General features: G+C 38.6%; 3 protein-coding genes across 8 annotated transcripts in view; 1 reads left to right on the top strand and 2 right to left on the bottom strand.

Annotated features, from left to right (window-relative positions):
- Positions 1-24: 24 nt before the first annotated feature.
- wdr6 (WD repeat domain 6) lies at positions 25-12,761 on the bottom strand. Of its 4 annotated transcripts, none has more exons than XM_082188604.1 (7): positions 12,626-12,761; positions 7,861-7,989; positions 1,979-4,619; positions 1,620-1,694; positions 1,403-1,519; positions 1,212-1,306; positions 25-712 (listed from the first exon to the last, which is right to left on the bottom strand). In XM_082188604.1, exons 2-7 carry the CDS (start codon positions 7,955-7,957, stop codon positions 153-155), a joined length of 3,585 nt encoding a protein of 1,194 aa, XP_082044730.1. In that variant the 5' UTR covers positions 7,958-7,989; positions 12,626-12,761; the 3' UTR covers positions 25-152. The 4 variants fall into 4 exon arrangements, with proteins under 4 accessions (XP_082044730.1, XP_082044729.1, XP_082044727.1 ...); XM_082188603.1 differs by lacking the exon at positions 12,626-12,761 and adding an exon at positions 11,020-11,158; XM_082188601.1 differs by lacking the exon at positions 12,626-12,761 and adding an exon at positions 9,020-9,161.
- On the top strand, positions 10,998-14,621 carry fsbp (fibrinogen silencer binding protein). Its single transcript, XM_082188642.1, has 4 exons — positions 10,998-11,307; positions 11,397-11,502; positions 11,618-11,679; positions 12,569-14,621. Exons 1-4 carry the CDS (start codon positions 10,999-11,001, stop codon positions 13,100-13,102), a joined length of 1,011 nt encoding a protein of 336 aa, XP_082044768.1. The 5' UTR covers position 10,998; the 3' UTR covers positions 13,103-14,621.
- A 142-nt stretch (positions 14,622-14,763) lies between these two features.
- celsr3 (cadherin, EGF LAG seven-pass G-type receptor 3) overlaps positions 14,764-21,064 on the bottom strand; it is a 49,147-nt gene continuing 42,846 nt past the window's right edge. The window contains exons 30-36 of one of the 3 annotated variants that reach the window (XM_082188598.1): positions 20,840-20,959; positions 20,611-20,708; positions 19,523-19,644; positions 19,202-19,375; positions 18,899-19,087; positions 17,081-17,948; positions 14,764-16,458 (exon numbers count right to left, since the gene is read on the bottom strand). In XM_082188598.1, the coding sequence (XP_082044724.1) occupies positions 16,431-16,458; positions 17,081-17,948; positions 18,899-19,087; positions 19,202-19,375; positions 19,523-19,644; positions 20,611-20,708; positions 20,840-20,959 (1,599 nt within the window). In that variant the 3' untranslated portion in view covers positions 14,764-16,430. The remainder of the gene's footprint in view (positions 16,459-17,080; positions 17,949-18,898; positions 19,088-19,201; positions 19,376-19,522; positions 19,645-20,610; positions 20,709-20,839; positions 20,960-21,064) is intronic. The other 2 variants (XM_082188600.1, XM_082188599.1) reach the window with 2 other exon arrangements.

The raw sequence follows: 21,064 nt of genomic DNA, 5'->3' as shown, positions 1-21,064 counted from the left end.
CTTTCCCAGGCACAGTAAAAAATATGACATTAAAAAGATCTTTATTTGAAAATCGCAAACTTTACAATTCTTTGGCATCTTCATTTATAAATCATAAAAAAAGAGTGCTGATGTATGTTATATAGTTTAACATATGTTATATATGTTTAGTGTTATGTCCTTGAAACACAATGTGAAAATATCACTTTCTTTCTTTCCTCTTCTTTTGCACTCCTGTTAACAGTTTCATTTGGTTCATCCATCTCTCTTTCCGTTAACTGAAACAATTGTAAGCCCTGGCCACAAACAACCACCCAGGCTCCTCCCTCTTGTCCCACCCCAAACCACGCCCACAATCCAGCAGCATCTGCGGTGTGTGAGAACAGCACCTTCAGTGGGCGGAGGCCATCGCTGTTCACACTCCACAAACACAAGCGTTGGTCTGGTGAGGTGGACACCAATAGGGTGGGGCTTAGTAAACATAGCCCAGTGAGAGGGGAAGAGTGTGCCAGGGGCACTGACCTATGAGAAAGTAGCTGTAGAGACATGCCTCCATTCTCCTGCTCTTTCTGATCAATCTTCATACTCAGTAGAGACAGCTGTCCATCATCTCCACCACTGGCCAATGAGATCATGTTTTCCTCCATTTGCCCCATCTCTCTCTGCGGTGATAAGGCAAGTGTATTGACTCCACTTTGATGGACAGGTATAGAAAAGAAAGGGGCTGATGGGCCTGAAGCAAAGAAAGGGTAAATCATTATTGACAAAAACATATTTGAAAGTTCTATTACCAGACTCGTGCCTCATGACACCCGACACTGTGGGGTTTTGGGACAGCTTCACAGTTTTTTATGCATAACATTTTGTAATGCTCTTGGGTTTGTAATTGATAAAAATTATTTCTTTATTTATAAGAATACACATACTCCATCTCTGAATCAGAGCAAATGCACTGTAATTTTTGCAGCCTTATAGCTGTGGTCACTATGAGATGTTGTATGTAAAACAGTTGCATGGAAAGTCTAATAATAACGTTTTATTCTTATGAGTAAATAAAGTAGGTTTTTAATTTTAGAGTAAACTATACCTTTAACATATATAACAAATGCAAACAAATAACATAATTTTAAGGTCTTCTTAACCACAGCAAAAAACAAAAACAAAGAACACAGTTATACAGACATTAAAAATAATCAAAAAAGTGTTTATGTTCTGGTGTATGTATGACTCACCCTGCCAGCTGACACCAGCCTTACTGTTCAAAACTGCTGTTAAATCCCACACAGATATACAACCATCTGTAGTGGCACTGAACAGCAACAAAAGCCTGAGACCGAAAGTGATGGACAAATGCAAATAAGTGTAAGAAATAATGTAAACATGGAATAACAATGTTTTTGATAAATGTACAGCATTTCCTTACTTTCTGCCCTGGGAGTCCTCCAGCTTGTAGGTGGCGACACTGAGCACACACCTATGATGGTAAAAACACTCCCAAAGCATGTCAACACTCCTATTGCTCTCAGTCACACTGAACAGCCTAAAAGAGAAAACACACACCGTCTCAATGCATTAATCACAGAATGTTAAAACATGAAACTAATTTTAATTAATATGTTTTTAATCTCAAACCAAGTTACCTTACTGCACCATCACTACAGCCCAGAGCCAGAACATATTCAGTCTCATTACGCACCACAGACATAGACATGTACCTGCAAACATGAGAAAGCATTTGCACAGTAAATGGGAGGGAGTACATTGTATTGTCCGCTCTCTGGTGGTCATACATTTTCAAAACAACTACTACCAACCATCAAACAACACTGGACCCCCCAAAAATTCATATATGTTTGAAACAACATGATGGTGAGTAAATGATGACCGAATTTTCATTTTAGAGTGAAATATTCCTTTAAGACAACACAAATAACTTCCCAAACCTAACTCAAGTTCCACACTTGGAAAGTAGAGAGTATTTTGACAAACACATGCGTACCTCGTCTCTGGGTCCATTTTGATGGTCTTGTGTCGATTCCGCTTCCGTTCCCACTGCTCATCCAATCGATGGCCAGCTATCTGAGTGACCTGACAGATCGGCTGACCCTGCTGCTCATCCAAACTAATCAAGAGCCGGTAACACTGCAGCTGAGCCCGGCCACCCGCAGAGAACACCAAAGAAGACAAGGAGGTATCGGTCCGGTCACCTCTCCCTCTTTCATTCGTTTCTTCTCTTCTGATGGCAGCCAGAGCACGAACATTTGAGATATGGTCTGTTAGAACCGCAAGCACTTTAACAGTTCCACTCTGTGGATTGATGGCAAGTACACCCACTGTGGTATCCTCCCCTCCGGTAACAAAAATCTCCCAAAGTTCTGACAACTCTCTAGTCTTTGTGAGACTACCAAGATGACACACACAGCTGATGCCTCGCCCATGTAGCCCCTCTTTCAGGGTGTGTCCATTCACATCGGTTTCTGTGGACGCTAATGAACGTGATGCCATGACAGCTCCGTGTTTGATGAACACAAGGGTACCATGTCCGATTGCATGTGCATGAGGATCTGTGTGGGTGTGTACCGGGCATTTGTAGGCCCAGGATCGATGTCCGCCTCCACAGGCAACTGATAATAGCTTCTCTTGTCGGTGAGGGTCCCATATAATGAAGTGGACCGAGTGGAAGCCAACCATTACAAACCGAGCCTCAGCTATGCTTTCACTCTCTTGACCGATCTTCCTCTTCTCAATTCTCTCATTCAGCATCTTTCCTTGTACCTCTGGTGCATCCGAGCCCAGAAACAAAACCTTCTCCAGCCACTCCATGCCTCTGCAGGCCCGCTGAACTCTACGCACCTTCAGGACGTTTTCTTCAACAGTTAGTATTCTTACAGATCCATCTCGACCTGTACTGTAACATAAGTCTTGATACTCGCACACGGAAGTCACACCTTGCTTCCCATGGACTCCGTAAAGGGTACTGATGGGAGATATAGGACCACCAATTTGCGTTTGCCGGTTTTCGGTTTCTTGATCTTGTGAGTCCATTCTTCTTTCTCCTCCATTTCTTGTGTCATTCTTTTCTCTTTCGGCATAGAGCAGTAGTGACCCTCTCCGGTCACCACACAGGTATGACCCTTTTCTTTGCGGCAAGGTAACTGCAGCAGTCAGCCAGCGTTTGGCACAGGGTGGCAGCAGGAATGGAAGAAGAGTTTCCTCTTTCATATGCAGGCCTGATTCATCCTCCATCACCTTTATTGTCCACCGGTACACCAATCCCTCAGAGCCTGAAGCCAGAAGACACCAACTCCAGGACTCTCCAGACAGTCCTTTGACCCAAAGTACAGAGTGAACTTTACCCTGTCCAGCTTTTAGCAAGACTCCCACGCCTGGCTGCCCTATAAGGAACACTTGGACACCTCCGTTCAAATTACCCACTGCACACACCCACACAGTGCAATTTGAATTCTGGACTTGGATGCTTGTGATCTCCATCACACAATATGACTGGAATTCTGCTCCTCCTTGCCAGATGACATCCCAGGTGTCACCCTGACTAAGGCACACCTCTCCTTGATCAGTACAGACCAGAACTGTATTTGATTCGTCCTCACCCACTAATCGGACCACTTTGGGACAACCTTGCCCTTTAAATTCCAGATCCAGCTGAGTCTCTGCCTGAGTTTCCTTACTGTCTTTCTTCTCCTCTGCCACTCTCCACACTCTCACCCCACCATCTGCCCCTCCAGTAGCCATCCATCCCTCCCTACAGCCTATACTTCCCCCGCTGACAGCCAGAGCTTTCACTCCACCAGACCTATGTCCTTTAAACGTACATCCCACCTTCCCCTCACCTCCCCATTCCCAGAGTAGGCACGCTCCATCTTCTCCTGCACTGAATACACGGCTGGGTGTAAGCTCGACACAGAAGACCCGTGCCTGGTGCCCGTAAAGAACCCGAAGACATGTTGGTGTTTCCTCTCCACAACCTGCATCTCCACCCAATGTGCCCACGCTCCACAAACGAACGCTGCGGTCATCCGAGGCAGATGCCAGCCACCCAGATTTTAGATGGTAGCAAAGACTGAAAATGACCCCACTGTGGCCCAGTAGACGTCTCTCCACCTGGGATTGGCCACTGGGTTTGGTCCCTGTGGGCCTCCACAGCACAAGCTGGTTGAAAACAGTCCCACCCACCAGCACTAAAGAGTCCCAATTTGGACCAATCATAAGTGCCGAGTAGAGAAGACAGGACTCTACGCAAGAATAGAAGGAGAGAATGTTACCAGATTCTGCTTCTAGGAGCAGCAGGGCATTGTGGGCCAAGGCTATGCCTAACAATGTGTGGGGTAGTGCTTTTAGCCAATGAATGTCCAGCACCCAGTCTTGAAGCTCCAAGAGTGGACCAATTAGCTTCAGGCATTGTCCTGCAGAATTGAAGCTGACAAGCCGAACTCCTTTTCCTCCAAAAACAATTATCTCCTCCTCGTCATTGTCCATTACACTGTTGAACTGACTCCCTCCAGACTGATGTTTTCTAACAGGTCGTATCCCATGGATACGGTAGTTATGGAGAACATTTAAAGATGCACATTTTTTAGTAGATGCTTGAAGACTGTAAACAGAGAGGATTGGTCCCTCACCTAAAAAACAAAAATGACACAATTGCAGAAAAGAATAAAATTAATAACTTGTTTATCGAGATAAATTCACATGATGAATATTGAGAGACATTTCTGCATTTCTCAAGCACTTTTTTCTTTTAATAAAGGAATGAAATTCAGCAAAGGAAGAAAGCCAAGACTCTCTTTGTCAAAAGATGGAGCCTCTGGCTTAGCCCATTTGACTCTTACAGGTGCAGTGGTCACTTTTGGAAACCACCTGTTCATATTTCGCTGAAGTAGGAATCTGTCCATTTTGTCAAAATACTGACTGTTGTTTAGGGCAAGGGAAAAAAAATGTAGTGCACAGGAGGTAGCTGCACACAGTTACTATCAGAGCTCCTAAAAAACTGAAATACACCTTTTTCCTGAGCAAACGCTGAGTGCCACCATTATGGATTCTATATTCTGTTTGGATGCTGTCCCGTTCCGGTCTTCATAGGAACCCATTGTTAAAATGGGGTAAAAAGAGCGACTGAATTAAACATTACTAAAAATTAAAATGAGCGCAGGGACAGGGTTAAACTGCGCTGTTGTTGACTGCCACAACAAAAGCAATAAACTAAAGAAATTCCTGGAAAGTACGTGTTTTGAGCACCAGCAGTTCAGAAAATAATGTCCGTATACGGCGCCATACGCCTTGCATTTTCTGCCAAAAAGTAACAAGAGAAAACTAGCATGGCTTGCAGCACTTAAGTTAAAAGCATTGCGACAGTTTAAAGTGATAGTACTATGTTGCCATGTGCTTTTTTTAAAACCATTTTCATAGGTTAAATGTTACATTAACAGCTTGGTAAACACACTAATAAATACGAAATGTAAAGGATAATTCTGCCATGAGTTGGGCGAGACTTCCGCGTTCAGGAGGATAGGCTGAACTTTTTGCATGAAGTCCTGTAATTGTTATTGCAGGTAACACTGCAGAATGAGAATTTATATATATATATATATATATATATATATATATATATATATATAAATAAAAAAATGGCTATGAACTAGAAAATAACAATTATATAAAGAGACATGAGCATATTAGGTTTACATCATTTAAAAAACACACAAAAAAAACACAATTGTCAATCTCTTTTGATACCGTAGTTGTTATTATTAAATGTCAATAATAGAATTTACAATAAAATATTGTTTCTATAAAAAAATGTGAGGTTATGAGGCAAATAACCAATTTTTGTTCAGTGCAAATGACAAGTAGAAGAAATATGGAAGGTGCACTGTACAGAGAAATTATCATGTAGCAACTAGTCAGAAATGTGCAAAAAACAAGGTTGAGAATGAGGTTTAATGGCAAGTTTCCACGGTAGTGCAAAAGATGAGTATATTAATTAAATATTCATTAATCATTTGCATAATATGCACATAATTTGAGAATAAATGGTCACATTGGTCCCCTTAGCAGCATGATTTTTTTTGTTGCATAAATTATAGAAAAGCAATATTGGAATATTAGAATGCATTACATGTTATTATATACAGGCTATTCTATAGCCATTACATTCCTCAACAGACATGTCTTGGATTCTGTTTAATCACTGCAAGAACATAGAAACAGAATTATGTGGGAAGTTATCAATACTTTTCACAATTAATCGCAGCAGCCATAAAATGATTTGTGCAGCCCTAGTAAATTGAACATGAAATACCAAATCACATGACAAAAACAGTTCCAGAACCCATTGTTTGATGAAAACTATGGTTAGGGGTAACAGTATACAAGGTGTTTCATATTGTCATATATGTAGCCTACATATCAAACTCTTCTGATCTCTATGTCATGCAGGTTGTAACAAATATTGGAGAACAAATGATTATGAATTCTGATAAATCTTCTTCTGATAAATTCCTTGAGAAATCTTCTTCTGAGGAAATGGTATATATTAATGACTATCTGCATGCATTGAATGTAACGGATGGAAATGACCCAGAAATAAGAAATGTTAACGTAACAGACAAGGTTGAGATTTTTATGGACGATCTTATAGTTGAACACCTCCAGAGGGACAACGTGAAGAGAGCTCGCAAGACGGAGAAGAAGGAGAGACAGGCGGTGCTGAAGATCTGAAGATCTAAGAATGGACTGATTCATCGTGCACAGCACTTAATAAAAAAAATATCAGACAAGTTGACTGATTGAATATGAAAATAATACACATTGCAAACAGTTTTATGGCTGAAAATGAAACAAACTGCTCAAATGAGGATGTGTTGAATTTGCAGGACAAGCTCAGATTACTTAAAGCCTAGTTTGAGCTTGGCCTGGGAACTTAAGGGTCATTATTAGAGGTGTTATGTTTGTGGGTGTATGTGGACTCAATATTTTTAGATTGTTAAGACCACATGTATTTTTAAAGGGAACTGTGAACATCGTTGCGATAGTCAAACTTGCCAAATAAAGCTTTTGCGTATGTGCTGCATAAAATAGGTGTGAAACAAAAATAGATATTTTGAATATGTGCTTCTGCAAGCTTATGTTAATAAAGGACTAGGATAAGTCCAAAGTTTGACCTTATAAGGGAATTAGCTGTATTAGAATGACAGCCCATAGTTAAAAGGCGGCCCAGAACAGAGTTAGTATAAAAAGCCTTGGAGTGTTTTTTTCGGGGCCTAATTTCGGGTGAAGACTTTTACGTGTTCATGTTATTTTTTGCCTTTGGAATTTTTGTCTTTGTATTATTCTGAACCTTTTTAAATAAAACGAAATCATGTTGTGATGATTCGTAAAACTTTTTAAACAAGTCTAAGAGTAATTTTTCCCTATCATTATTTCATGATTTTTGTAATGAAAAATGTATTATTTTGTTAAACGCCCAGTGCATTCGAATACAAGATTGAACTGGTTAGAGGCACCGCCGAGGACCCTGAATCGACATCCTACATCCTAAATCTAAAGGTAAGGGCAATATTTGTTTGCAGCAGATTATGGGTATGTTTGAGAATGATTTATAGGTTACAGCGGGATAATAATACAACAAGGTTTTAAAGACCTTCTAGTCTCTAACTACTTAGTATATTATAGTTTTTAATGTTAACCAATGGATTAAATAAATGTAAACTAGATCAAACAAGAACATTTGGAGAAACTTATGGTTGCAGAGAGAAACCACCTCAAAATTACCCATGAGTCATATCCTGCATAATTTTATGCATTTGGATTTTTAGTTTGATGATTTGCTACCTGTTCATTAAAAGAATGAATGTCAGTCACCTGTCAACAAGAAATCCTCCCCCAGGAATTCCAGCGCGGTCACTGGAGCAACAAGCACAGCGATCTCCATCACAGCAGACCCCACAGGAGATGCCATCTCACTCGGTCCACACCACAGGCTGAAGACTTCTGGAGCACAACAAAAATATTATAGCATTTTTATATTACTGTATGACTTCCTGAAGTTTTTCACATGGCAGAAGTCTCTGACAAATAAATAAATAAATGAGAATAAATATATAATGCTCGCAATGGAAATTACAATACTATCGAATCAAATCGGTGTAGTTATATCAGTCCAGGGCAACATTCTCACTCTGATCAAGTGTTCATCTGGGTCAGGGTTTTGTGAGATCATAAAAAGCTAATGAAAAAAGAAAGAAAATGATATATGTTTGGAGGTGTGGTGAACAAAGTATAAGTGGAATAATTGATTCCGGGCCGTTGAATTATTAGAAAAATAATGCACAACATTCCTCAAGTGTGCATTATTTTTCTAATAACTCAACGGCCCATCATCAATTATTCCATATAAATCATATACAAACATTTTATTTTGTGATTTTAAGTAGTGAGTGGGTGAGATTTATATTATTTTTCTAAATTATAATAAAACCCGATGTATTTTTTATTAATGATAAAATGATTCATTTCCCCCCCATTTTTTTATGCTTACCTTCATGTCATTTGTCTAACAACTGACATCAGAGAACCGTGAACATACTTCAGGTAAACATTTTAGGTCATAGGGGTTCAGCTGGCAAAAGTGTAGGATTATTAAGGTGATACAAACACCATTAATTGAGAAAGTGAACAGTATACTAATCTTACCCTGTTAGTTGCTGTGTTTTGGAACATGACAGTTGGTTCTAACTGGACAGAGATTCATCAAAATGGTCCAATCTTGTCGTTAGCTGGTCTAACATTATCATTCACTGGTTTAAATGGGAAGTTTAATTTGTTAAATGACCAGCTAACGTACACGTTCCAAAAGATAACTACTAAAGTAGGTTTTGTACCTGTTTGCTACCTTTTTATTGAAAGTATGACTTCAGTCACCTGTTAACAGGACACGGTACCATTGTTTTTTCCAGCAGGGATAATCTCCATGTTTTTATCATCGTATAACAACACCTCTATCGAGCTCCGTTTCACTTACTGTAGAGATCGTGCCTTTATTTTGAGAGGAGGTGAAATGGAAAACTTGTGTATTTTCCTTTCATACTAGATCCAGTAGCCATGCACAGTCGCATCTCTGTTCCAACATGTTTCGTTCTGCAATCTGCATCCATGTGTTTCTCGCTTCCTCGTTGACATGCGCAGCGTCCAATCGCGCTGTTCAATACTGCACAGACTGCACCACACTGGCGGGCAATTGGATGAAACGAGTCCTGCGCTTTCTACTGTTAAAACGCGTAGATTTGTATATTTTGCCTGATGCACAAACCATATGTGTTGAACATATCTCATGAGAATGGTATACAAATCATATGAAATGCACAAATGGGTGAACTGGCTTTTTTTTTTTTTTTTTTTTTTTTTTAACGCCCGGAGCGTCTTTTTGCGCATGTGTCTCCAGTCTGTTGTTTAAATTTCTTACGGACCGCTTAAACCCAGGGGGTGGGGACAAAGTGTAATATATTCGGGATAAAATCGTCAGACTGATGATTGCATGTAAGTAGGGTCAATATAAATAATATAATATCAGTTTGTCATTAGCGGTTGTGTAATGCACGAGAGCTTCATTAAGAACAGTGAGCTCTAGCTGTAGTCTTACATCGCAGCTCGGGTTTACTTCTGTAGTGCGATGCTCGGGTTTAGCGCTGTGGCTAACCAGACAGTGGATTCGTAATTATAATAATTTAAATAAAATGCAGCCTGCTCCAACCGCACCTGTAGTACTAGACAAGTCATGGATTTAAAAGCTTGTTTTTGCTTTGTTCGTTCTCTTGCGTGTAATAATAGCAATGCGTTTCCTATACGAATTATTCTTTTGAGTCTGATCGATGCAATGAGTCGGTTCAGTCCGGTTTTGTGAACTGGTTCACAAAACCGGACTGAATCGTAATGAGCCGAGAATGAAAGCATAGGATTTGAGCTATATTACTTCAATAACTAAATAGCAGAATTGCTATAAATAAAACTGTTTGGATGTGTACTGTAGCTATTATCAACATATACGAAACCGAGTTGGTTTTAATAAATTTAATTTTTCAAATGAAAAAAGTACAAAGGTGCAAAAAACTTTATTTTAAACCAAGATATGTAAACTAATTATTACTGTACATTGTAAATACACATTACATTTAGTTTATAAATTACTTTTTTTAAAAATGAATTTAATTTTATGAGCTGAATAACAGTTGTAAAAAACCTGGACAAATAAAATTACAATGAAGATTAACGATGAATATTAATGAATATTAACAAAACGTAATCAAAAAAAAAGAAAGAAATATATAGCAAAATTATAAACGGCATATTCCTACGTTTTAACGACGACGTCATGACGTAGAAGAACTGCTGAACGTTTTTTTTAAATGAACCGGTTCTTTGAAACGAACAGTTCAAAAGAACCGATTCTCAGAAATTAATATATTGGAGCACATGGGTTTTTTCCCCCCAAAGATCAAATGTTTCATTAATTCTTGCAAGAGGTGGAGCAAATATTAAAATCTGGTCTAGTTTTTAAAAAACGAGTCCCTTCATTTTGCTTTCTGTCTGCTGAATTACAGACTTCACATGTGTGCCTGGTGACCCCTTGCGCATCAGGTGGACCCCAGATGCATTTCCATTGAGCACCGATGATCAAGCGACCTCACACACTCGTATTTACCTGTGGCATCCAGAGTTTAACATATCACTGCACCTGAAACTCTGGAAGCGCACTGCACATAACGGGACCAAACCGACCTCACCTTCCTGTAATGCTGGAGTGTAAAACTCAAAAACTGACACTGTGATACTGCAAATGTTGCCATGTAAAACTATAGGCCTACATGTAACACTTACAGTTTTTAAACTAGACTGTTCTGTTGAATATAAAAACAAATAGTGATTTTATAGATTTTCTATAAATGAAGTAACACATAGTACCTCAACGTAAGCCTTTGTACCCAGTAACACACAAATACACTCATGCTGACCACCATGACGTACCGCATGCCAAACTTCACTCTGGAGCAAAAGCTTTTCCTGCTTCGGAGAATCCATGCGGTGGTGGACACAGTCCAGGACTTTCGGAAAGACACCAACACTACTGTGCACCGGAACGCTGTATGGGCAGAGCTGGCTCAGGCCTTCAATTCGGCGTTCCCTAGTCGACCCCCCAGCAGCATCGGGTCTCTGAAGACGCTGTGGAAACGACTGAAGGTGGAATGTCGCGTAGCGCTGCAGAAGAGACAGGAACAGCAGGCAGCTGGGCTTCCTGTGTCTGCCCTCACTCAGGTAAATTGAAGTATTTCTTACGCTTCTGTAATTCAGTTCTATGCTTTGGAACTTCTAGTGTGCAGTGTGGTTGTGTGTGTTTCTGTCAGGTGCAGAGAGAAGTTATTGCCCTGGTGCCAAACCTGATCTCCTGTCTGGAGGAGGTAGATGGAGATGGCAGCTATGCCTCAGTTAGGGGCGGCTCACCTGGAGCAGGTAATTAATAGTCATGTCATCTCTACTACAGGATGAAATACTACCCCTCTGCCCAGCTGTCAACTCTGTAATTATACATGGAAGGAGATTAATTGAGTCATTCTCTCTCTTGCAGTGATGGGGCTTTCAGGCTCTAATGGGAGTGAGCATGAAGATGCTGACCACAGTCAAAATGATGTAAGACTGAAATCGGCCTTGAAATGACTGCTAAAATGCCTCTTAAGCTAAATGGTTTCTTTTATATTGCAGATTTTATGACAAAAAATATGATTGACTGTCTTATGATGTACAAGGCATGAAAAAATGTACATGTTAAAATGTAAAGTGTTACCAGGTCAACATTTTACATGCATTTTGCAACACAGGTGAAAATGAATACACATACACATACACATACACACATATATATATATATATATATATATATATATATATATATATATATATATATATATATATAACCGTTTGGGCAAATATTTTTTTTGAGGAATTCAGCATGGATTAAATTGATATGTGACAGTAAATGCATTTATAATGTTACAAAAATGTGTTCTTTTGAACTTTAACTTTACGGGATACGTTAACTTTAACGTTTCACGGTTTTCAACATTAATAATAATAATAAATGTTTCTGGAGCACCAAATCAGCATATTAGAATGGATCATGTGACACAGAAGACAGGTGTAATGATGCTGAAAATTCAGATTTGCCATCACAGAAATAAATTACATTTTAAAATATTAAAATAGAAAAGAGTTATAATATTTATGAAGGGTAATAATATTTCACAAAATATATTATTTATTTACTGTATTTTTTATCAAATAAATGCTGCCTTGGTCAATATCATTATATATTATATAAATGTATAATTATTTAAATATTATATAAATGTAGAATAAATGTATAATTGTTCAAAGGAAAAAAATATATAAGGGTAGTTATATTCTGTATTCCATACACTATTATTTTCACCAGTGTTGCAATCACTGCACATTTCCTGTTTACTGCATGTACTGAACTGATGCTGTTGAACTTCCTTTTTTCCTTTTATTTTTTTTACAGGATGTAGACAGCAAGGAGAACTTAGCCATTGAACTTGGTTTGGCTTCACCTACTCACCCACTTTTCAACTCTGGGATTCCTCCTGGCACTGTGTCCTCTCCTCTCTGCTCACATTCAGTCTCTTCCAGGTCCAGTCGTCCCTCCCTCATCTACCCAACCCTTGCAGGAAGCACCTCAGGGCTGGGATCAGGGACCAGGGGTGCAAACTTTGATATGATACACAGAGAGCCTGCGGTGCCACGTGCTCCTGCCAGAGGATCAGCTGAGAATTCATTACCGCCGATGGACTCTTATACCTCAGACTCAAAATGGGAGGCACGTCGACAGGAACTGTTTGAGCTGGAGCATCAGCAGACGATGAGTCTGTTGCTTCTGCAGCAGTGTGTGTGGGAGGAGAAGAGGAAAGCAGTGAGACAGAAGGAGAAGGCGGCACGGGCCAAGAAGAGATATTATCAAGCCAAACTACGGAAGATAGGCGCGGATTATCTGCCCTCCAGTAGCGACAGCGAGGAAAACGAACATCCACAGACATGAACACAGATGTTTATGACATCTTAGTTATTTTTACTTTCATTTGGAAAGTCTTTTTTTTTTAATTCTATCAATGTTGTTTATTTACAAAACAATATATTTTTTAAACTTAATTGGTGTTTAGGAATGTACCATGTGTATCATATGGAGGGGGAACTCAAGCGGGCTTTGTTCCAGTAGCAGATAGAAATCTCATCTCATTTTATCCTCTCTCTCATTAACACTGGTGCTGTATTCCATTTCTCTCAAAATATATTTTGTGTTCTGTAAGTCATACAGATTTGGAGCAAAATAAGAGTGATGACAGAATTTTCATTTTTGTGTTAATTATCCATTTAAAAGCACTTTAAAGGCCTGACACTCAGATGTTTATCATGAACTGTGTCTCACTGAGTGTCATGTTTGAGTGATATAATACAAACGAAAGTGTTGTGGAAGTTCAGACTTACTGAGTTGAATGGAACGCAGCATAAGGGGTCGTTCACACAGAACGCGTCTTTGTGTTTAAAAATGCAAGACGCAGAGTACTATGACAAGAAAATGCAAGGTTTAGAGACGTGTTATTTAAAAGTTAAACTTGTAACTTGAGTGCCTTGTTTTTAGAACGCCATGTCATGTTCGAGACACGAGAGCAACAGTCCGTCCAAACACGTCCGTCAAAAAATACATTCTGTGTGAACGGCCCCAAACCCTCACATTGTCAGACCAGAATTGAGCAGTGATATTCAGTCCTGCTTAATGGGAAGAGGAAATTCATTGAAATGAGATTTCTAATGTTACTGTATAGCATTTTAATTTGATGATTGTATCATGATCAAACCAAGGATGGATTAAGGTCCTGCAAGGCCCCTTTTGATGCAATTGTGATTCATAATGTCTAAATAGTAGGAAATGATTCTGCAATTATGAGGAAAAAAGTCAATATATAAGAGTGCAATTGCAAGAAAGAGGCTATTGCCAGACCAGAATTCTTCCCTGAGTCTAACCGTTTTAGGACAGTGTTTTCAGGACCAACCATTTGATTCAGTTTACTGTAGCTCATTTATACTATGCAGGTTTTTTTCAGGTAAACAAGTGCTTCTCGTAAATGGACTTCCTACTCATGGACTGGTTGAATTTAGTGTTGTTCATTTGTCTTAGTATACAGTGTTTGGCAGATCCCTCTGTCCTTTTCAAGTTATGAAAAAGCATAATTAAAGGTATAGTTCACCCCCTTTCATGATGTTCCAGATATGCTCTACGCTGCATGGAATAAAGTCATGCAGGTTTGGAACAACATGAGTGTGAGTAAATTATGACACTTTCATTTTTGGATGAACTGTCCCTTTAAGGAACGTTACAATAGTAGCCTGAAAATGGAGTGTGTAAATCAGTGAAACAAAATGTTAGACTGAATTAAACTAGTGAGAACTAGTGTAAAAGCAGATTTTTTCAAGCGAATTTGAAATTTACATGTAGATGTAATTTCATTTCATTCGATTGAAATTCGATGTATAATGTGATGAGCAAGTTAAACTTTTTTTTAACTAAAGAAGTGTTTGTCTTGAATATTCAAAAAACGACAACATACAGAAGCATGGTAGCGATAACTCTTTTATTGACGCCCAACGGGTCTCGTTTTCAACTCCCATTGGTAGCAGATTTTTTTCTGATAACCCCCCAATGAGTAAAAGCGATACAACATGTCCTATAATAAACATGTTGAGCCATTATACATTCCCCTTTTCTCTCTTCCACCCAATCATTGTCTTTCACCGCTCTCTCTCCCTCTCTCTGATGGACAGAGGACATTTCTTTTCCCAGAATGCATTGTGAACAGAAGAGAAGGGGGACATATCAGACAGAACACATACAAAAATTTCACACATAAAACATTTGAAACAGATGAAATCTCGCTCTTATAAAAAACAAAACTCCCACACGCACTTCTTTAGAAACACTCCGGCAATGATTATGGTAGAGAAATTAATTTCAATAAATATTAATAAATAAAATAAATTAATTTAATGTCTGTACAAGATAAAGTTATGCAGTCATAAATAAAATATAAAATCATGATTAGAAAAAGTACTAGAGCACTTTATGACAGGTAAGAGGTATAAAAGGGGTGACATAGGGCACTCTTTTTGGCAAAACTCATGGTAATACTATGACTAAAGAAATAAAGTCATATGATGAAGCATGATTTCCCTTTTAAACAGGAGCCTGATATTACCTTAATGACTGTATTTAACTCATATCACAATGTTCCTTTCTCTGAAGTATATTCAATACTTAACAGAAACCGATATTTAGGTATCTTAGTTAGAAACCATACAGTAGATGGATTAAATAGTTTCTCCTAAATAGCTGATTTGGGATCTTCGAGTAACTTTTCCCCAAGCAGTATTTGAATTATGATGAGTCTGGATATGAAAGAGGTTTTAAATAAGTCTTGAATATGCTTGCAGGCTAATAACACAACTAAATAAAGGTCTCTTAACACAGCTGCAACAAACTTCAACAAATGCTTCAATATTATTTCTGAGCAGTTTGGCCAAAAATACTTCAGAAATTGGTCAGGCATCTCATACAAGCATGAGTTTGTTGGAGTTTGTTAAAGAAATGTGTTTAGAGCAACCTAAAATCTTCCAATCAAGTCACCCTTCTGAAAACAATCTCTTGATTGACAATCATTACGGTCCAATCATATCTTCTGATTCATAATTCTTTATGATTACAATCACTGTCTCTGGAGTTTCCCACCAATCCCATGTTTGGGCCATTAACTTCCACATTTACATGGACCAATCCTTTTCTTCGTAGACTCTCTCCCAGTCTATCAGAGGGCGTGGCTTGTTGCATAAACACATGTTGGAATATAAAGATTGGAGTGGGAATGTTTGGGACTGTTTTGGCTCGGAATGGGTTTGAAAATGTTTTTTCGATCCTACCCACTTAAACACATATCCACACAATCTTCAAAAACATCACTAGAGATTTTCTTCTTTGTTCTTTGATGAAAAAGATACAAAAGTATAAAAATGTTCTGTACAGTTTTTTTTCTTTCTCTCTCTCTCTTTCTCTCTGACCAGTCCTCTCAGCTGTTGGTCTGAAATCTGAGGTTTGCAGTTTGGACAAACGATAATCATGGAAATCATCACCTTCTCTGGTTTGATTTCCTGTCTGTTCTCAGGAGGGTGATATCTCAAGCCCTTGATGAACAACTTCACTCTCATGCCCTGAACTCTTTCCAGGGTGAAGTGGGAGTCCTGATCGCTCCGGTTGGCTATGTCCTGTGATTCTCTTGAGCCCATCTGCATAGGTGCATTATGGGGCTGTGAAGGAATCATCAAGATTGTCCGTCACTTCTGTTGACTCTACAAAGAGACAAAAGTAAAAGATGTCAACGTCATGTACATACTTTTTTGAGGGGGCACCAGAGGCAGTCCTAGCTCACTCAGCGCCCCTAGGTGAGATACCGTGTATGTATGTGTATGTATATATTATATATATATTTTTTTATTTATTATTATATATACACACACATTATTATTTCATATATATATATTTATATTATTTTAAATGTTTTAATATTTTATTTTATAGCATTTTTCATGCTGATCACTTGTAAATAACTACCTTAAAAATAACTCACTTAAAAAATATTAACTTATTATTATTAATTTATGTTCTTTAAATAAAATAAATATCTAAATTAGATTGAGATTATTAAATAATATATATATATATATATATATATATATATATATATATATATATATATATATATATATATATATGAGTCATATGAGTGTTGTGAAGTGTGAGAATGGGTAGATGATGATAGAATTTTCAGTTTACAGCAAACAAAGTTGCATCTTCATATCATTACCAGGAGAGAACTAATCAAGTTTTATGAGAACAGAACCAAGGATGACCATAAAACAATGTGGAATATAAACGGACGCACAGTGAGACAAAAAAATGGGCTGGACTTACTCAGAGTCAGGTGACACTTCAGAGACGCTCTGAGAGGTTGCAGAGAGAGGAGGCGGGGAAGGGGAAGGGCCAGCTGAGGCAGGGTTAGGGGGCGGGGTTAAGACAGAGGAGCTGAAGGAGGCGAGTATGGAGGAGAGGATATCCAGGTGTTCACTAGAGGGTGGGCGACTGGATGGGGCTCCGGGTGCAGCTGCAGATGATGGGTACCTACATGGTGGGGCGGAGTCTAGGCGACCACGGCGCGAGGGCAGGGATTCTTGGGGTTCCTCTGTGATCGGTGGAGGGGGTGAGGAGGGTGGGTGCGGTTCTGGGTGTGAGAGCTGACGGGGCGGCAGGGTTCTCAGCCACTCCCTGCAGGGCTGCGCTCCACCGTTAGACTCCAACTGCTCCCGTGACCGACTGCTCATGAGAGCCCCTCCGAGGTGCTCCCGAGAGGCCTGTTGCCTCGTTAGAGTGTTGAGCTGTGTTCTCGATCCACTCAATGAACCCTCTGCCCCCATTAAACCCACCATACCCCCCCTGCCCACCAGATCCTCCCTGGAGGCATGGATACTGTGAACAGGGCCCAGCCTCTCTCTGGACCCACCCAGGTGTTCAGCACCAAGTTCGCGTCGCCGCGGCAACAGGTCGAGGTTTTCACGGGAACGCTGTCGTCGCGCAAGTGAATCCAGGTGTTCGCGGGAAGAGTATCGGGAAGCGGGTTGGGACAGTGAGCCGGTACCAGAGTACATCCGACCGTAGGAGGCAGCTGGGACGCCTCTGTGACCCAATGTGGAGGTCCTGTACCAAGACATCTCGCTGGGAGCGCGACCCACGGCAGACAGGCCCTGCAGAGCAGGAGGGCAGCCCAGACGATTCTTCAGGATTCCTGAGAAATGGATGTAGAGGGCTTTAGTACAGCTTTCTATCGATATAGAAATTCTGGCTGATAACAATAAGCCTATAACTATTTTATTATTGTTTTATTTCTAAAATATTGAAAATTAAAATACCATTTTTTTTTTCCAATACATTAAAAATACTGCAAACACTAAAAGCTAAAATCTGTCATTTTAAATACTACAAGTAAATTTAGACATCACAACATTATAATAGTACAGTATGGAAAAAAGATATTCATTCTGAGATTTGCTAAAGTGTACATTTAAAAGTGTTATTACATTTTAAGATTAATTTTAAGTAAGTGTTAGATGACAGAAAGGTAATCTAAAGGTAAATAGGGGAAATAAGCTGATAAATAAAAAAAGGTAAAATTTTTGTAAATAAATGTCTAATATCAAAGTGTTTTTTAGTGTCATTGAGATACAATTAGATTTGTTTTAACATTTTGAATTGGTTTCCATTTTCTTACGCTATATTTTGATTTTAATTTTAAAGTTTTAATAATTAAGTAATTAATTAGTTATTAGTTATTTTAGTGCGTTTTTGCCATTTAATTGTTTTTTGTAATGTCTATATACTTTTTAATTAATTTAATTTCAGTATATCAAGTGAAACTACATGAACTTTTTTATCTATTTGTCCAGGCAACCTTACTCATTTTATGTTTTTTATTTATTTATTATTTTAATTCTTTTTTGTTGTTGTTTTTTTGTTGTTGCATGGTTTCAGTTTTAGTTAACTATAATAACTCTGACATTGGCCCACAGTTTTTAAATATTTTTTAAGTTTTTAAAGATTAACTTTAAGTGTACATTAGATGAGGGCAGATGGTAATCTGAATATAAAAATAGGTAAAATGAGCATGCAAAATTAAATATCATCATGAATGGGTATTGGCCAGTACTGGATAACATCTCAGATGAAAGTGTGCCTCACCCTTGCGGTGTCTGTGTGTGAGCCCATTCTCATCTCCGCTGGTCAGCGCTGCATCTGGCTGGTTGTTATTAGCTGCGTCCTTGCTGTAGTCGCCCCCTAGGCGGCGCTCTGAGCCCCATTTCTGCAGAGAGTGCGCCTCACAGCCTTCCAGCGCTGGCCAATAGGAGAGCAGGTCATTGCCATCCAGATCTGACACATAAACAGTTCCATACACTAACAGTTGGGCATCATGAAACTAAGAATTTAATCCTTTGGCTTCACTATCAATAATAATATAGGCATCTGCAACAATGATATCAGTACCTTTTCCACCATTGTGGGAGGGCTCTGTGAGCAAACGTTCACTATGACCAGTCCGTTTGAAGCGTCGCTGGATGCGTCCACGCAGGCGCACATTGTCCTCGCTCTCCGATGACGGGATGGACAAACTCCTCTCCTCCTCCAGTGAGAGATCAGAATCTGAGTCTGAGTCTTCACCTGACAGACAGACAGAGTAAGAGCAATGAAAGAAGAAGATGTCACTAATTCTGACAGAGATTTGTCACAAGACATGGCCACTAGCGAATAAAGAATGAATAGCGAGCAGTTAAGGAGTGTGTAAGTGTTGTGCGTGTGAATACGTACATGCATGCAGGTTATTGTGTGTTAGTGTACCTCCGTTGCGGTGGAACATTGCAACGTCCAGGTCAGTGGCCCCTGTGTGAGCAAGATTGTGTTCTAGAGTCTGCCGTGCCAAGAGATTCTCCCTGTCAAAAACATAAATAATACATCAGCTTTTGAGCTTTCAGTTTGTTACATACAGATACATACACATTTTTTACATTTTCACAGTTCAGAATACAATGTACAATAATGTACACTGTAAAATAATAAAATAGTGATATATAATCTACAGTTATTTATCATTTATAATTATTAAATGTTCTTATTTAGTGAGGTCCAAAAGCCTGAAACTAGTAGTGAAAATTCTTTTCATTTGCATTTTTAATTAAAAATTACACTATCATTTAAAAGTTTGAGGTCAGTAAGATTTTTTAAAAATGTTTTTGAACTAAGTCTCTTATGTAATAAAAAAAAACATTAAAACAGCAATATTGTGAAATATTGTAACAATTTAAATAACTGTTTTCTATCTTAATATATTTTAAAATGTAATTTATTCATTTGATGGCAAATCTGAATTTTCAGCCTCATTACTCCAATCTTCAGTGCCACATGATCCTTCAGAAATCATTCTAATATGCTGATTTGCTGCTCGAGAAAAATGTTGTATTATTTTCAATGCTGAATGTTATTCTGCTTTATATTTTGGTGGAAACCGCTATACATTGTTCATTTATTTTATTTTATTCAAGATTCTTTGATGAATAGAAAGTTAAAATAGATTTTTTTCTGTAACAATGTAAGTCTTTACTGTCACTTTTGACAGTGCTGAATAAAATAATGAATTAGTTTACATTCAAATTCAATAATTGAATTTACATGAATTAACAATTAATTTCTGAATTCACATATAACATATTACATTTGACAACTTTTAATAGTTAACATAGTTAATGAGACCTAATGCATTAACTAATGTTAACAAACTGAACCTTATTGTAAAGTGTTACCATGTTATTCCTTTTATATCATAATCCTTCTTTGTTTTAAAATTTGTGAAATTAAATTATGTTAAGAATATTGAATCTAAAATTGAAGTGTTGACAGACCTTGCACTGCTGACTGATGAGATAGTTGAAGTTCCGAGAGTGATCCGGTGTAATCCGCTCTGTTCCAGCAGGGAGGCGCTGTTGAACGGGTTTTGGCCCTGCACACATAGAGCAAGTTACAAATCCACATGCTTATTTTCACTCCATGGGTTCAAATATAGGTGTGTGTGTGTGTAACTGTGCATGGAGTAGGGGTCATATGTTAATATATGTGTTTATGTTCACTAACAGTAATCTGTGGCGGTCTTTGAGGTTCTTCACTGGGGCTTTTCTTGCCCAGACAGGCCAGTTTCCAGGCCTCCTGCACCTCTGAGTTCAGGAGAGTAAAAACCAACAGTACAGCCAAACCCTGAGACAAGCGAGTAGGAGAAGAACATTATAATGCATTACATAGGACGCAATTATCCAAGTTTACGGCTAAAAATGACAATGACAAACTCAAGCACACACACAA

Source organism: Leuciscus leuciscus (genome assembly GCF_965113295.1).
Source record: "Leuciscus leuciscus genome assembly, chromosome: 13".
Classification (NCBI taxonomy): domain Eukaryota; kingdom Metazoa; phylum Chordata; class Actinopteri; order Cypriniformes; family Leuciscidae; genus Leuciscus; species Leuciscus leuciscus.
This window is presented reverse-complemented; position numbering and strand designations above follow the sequence as displayed.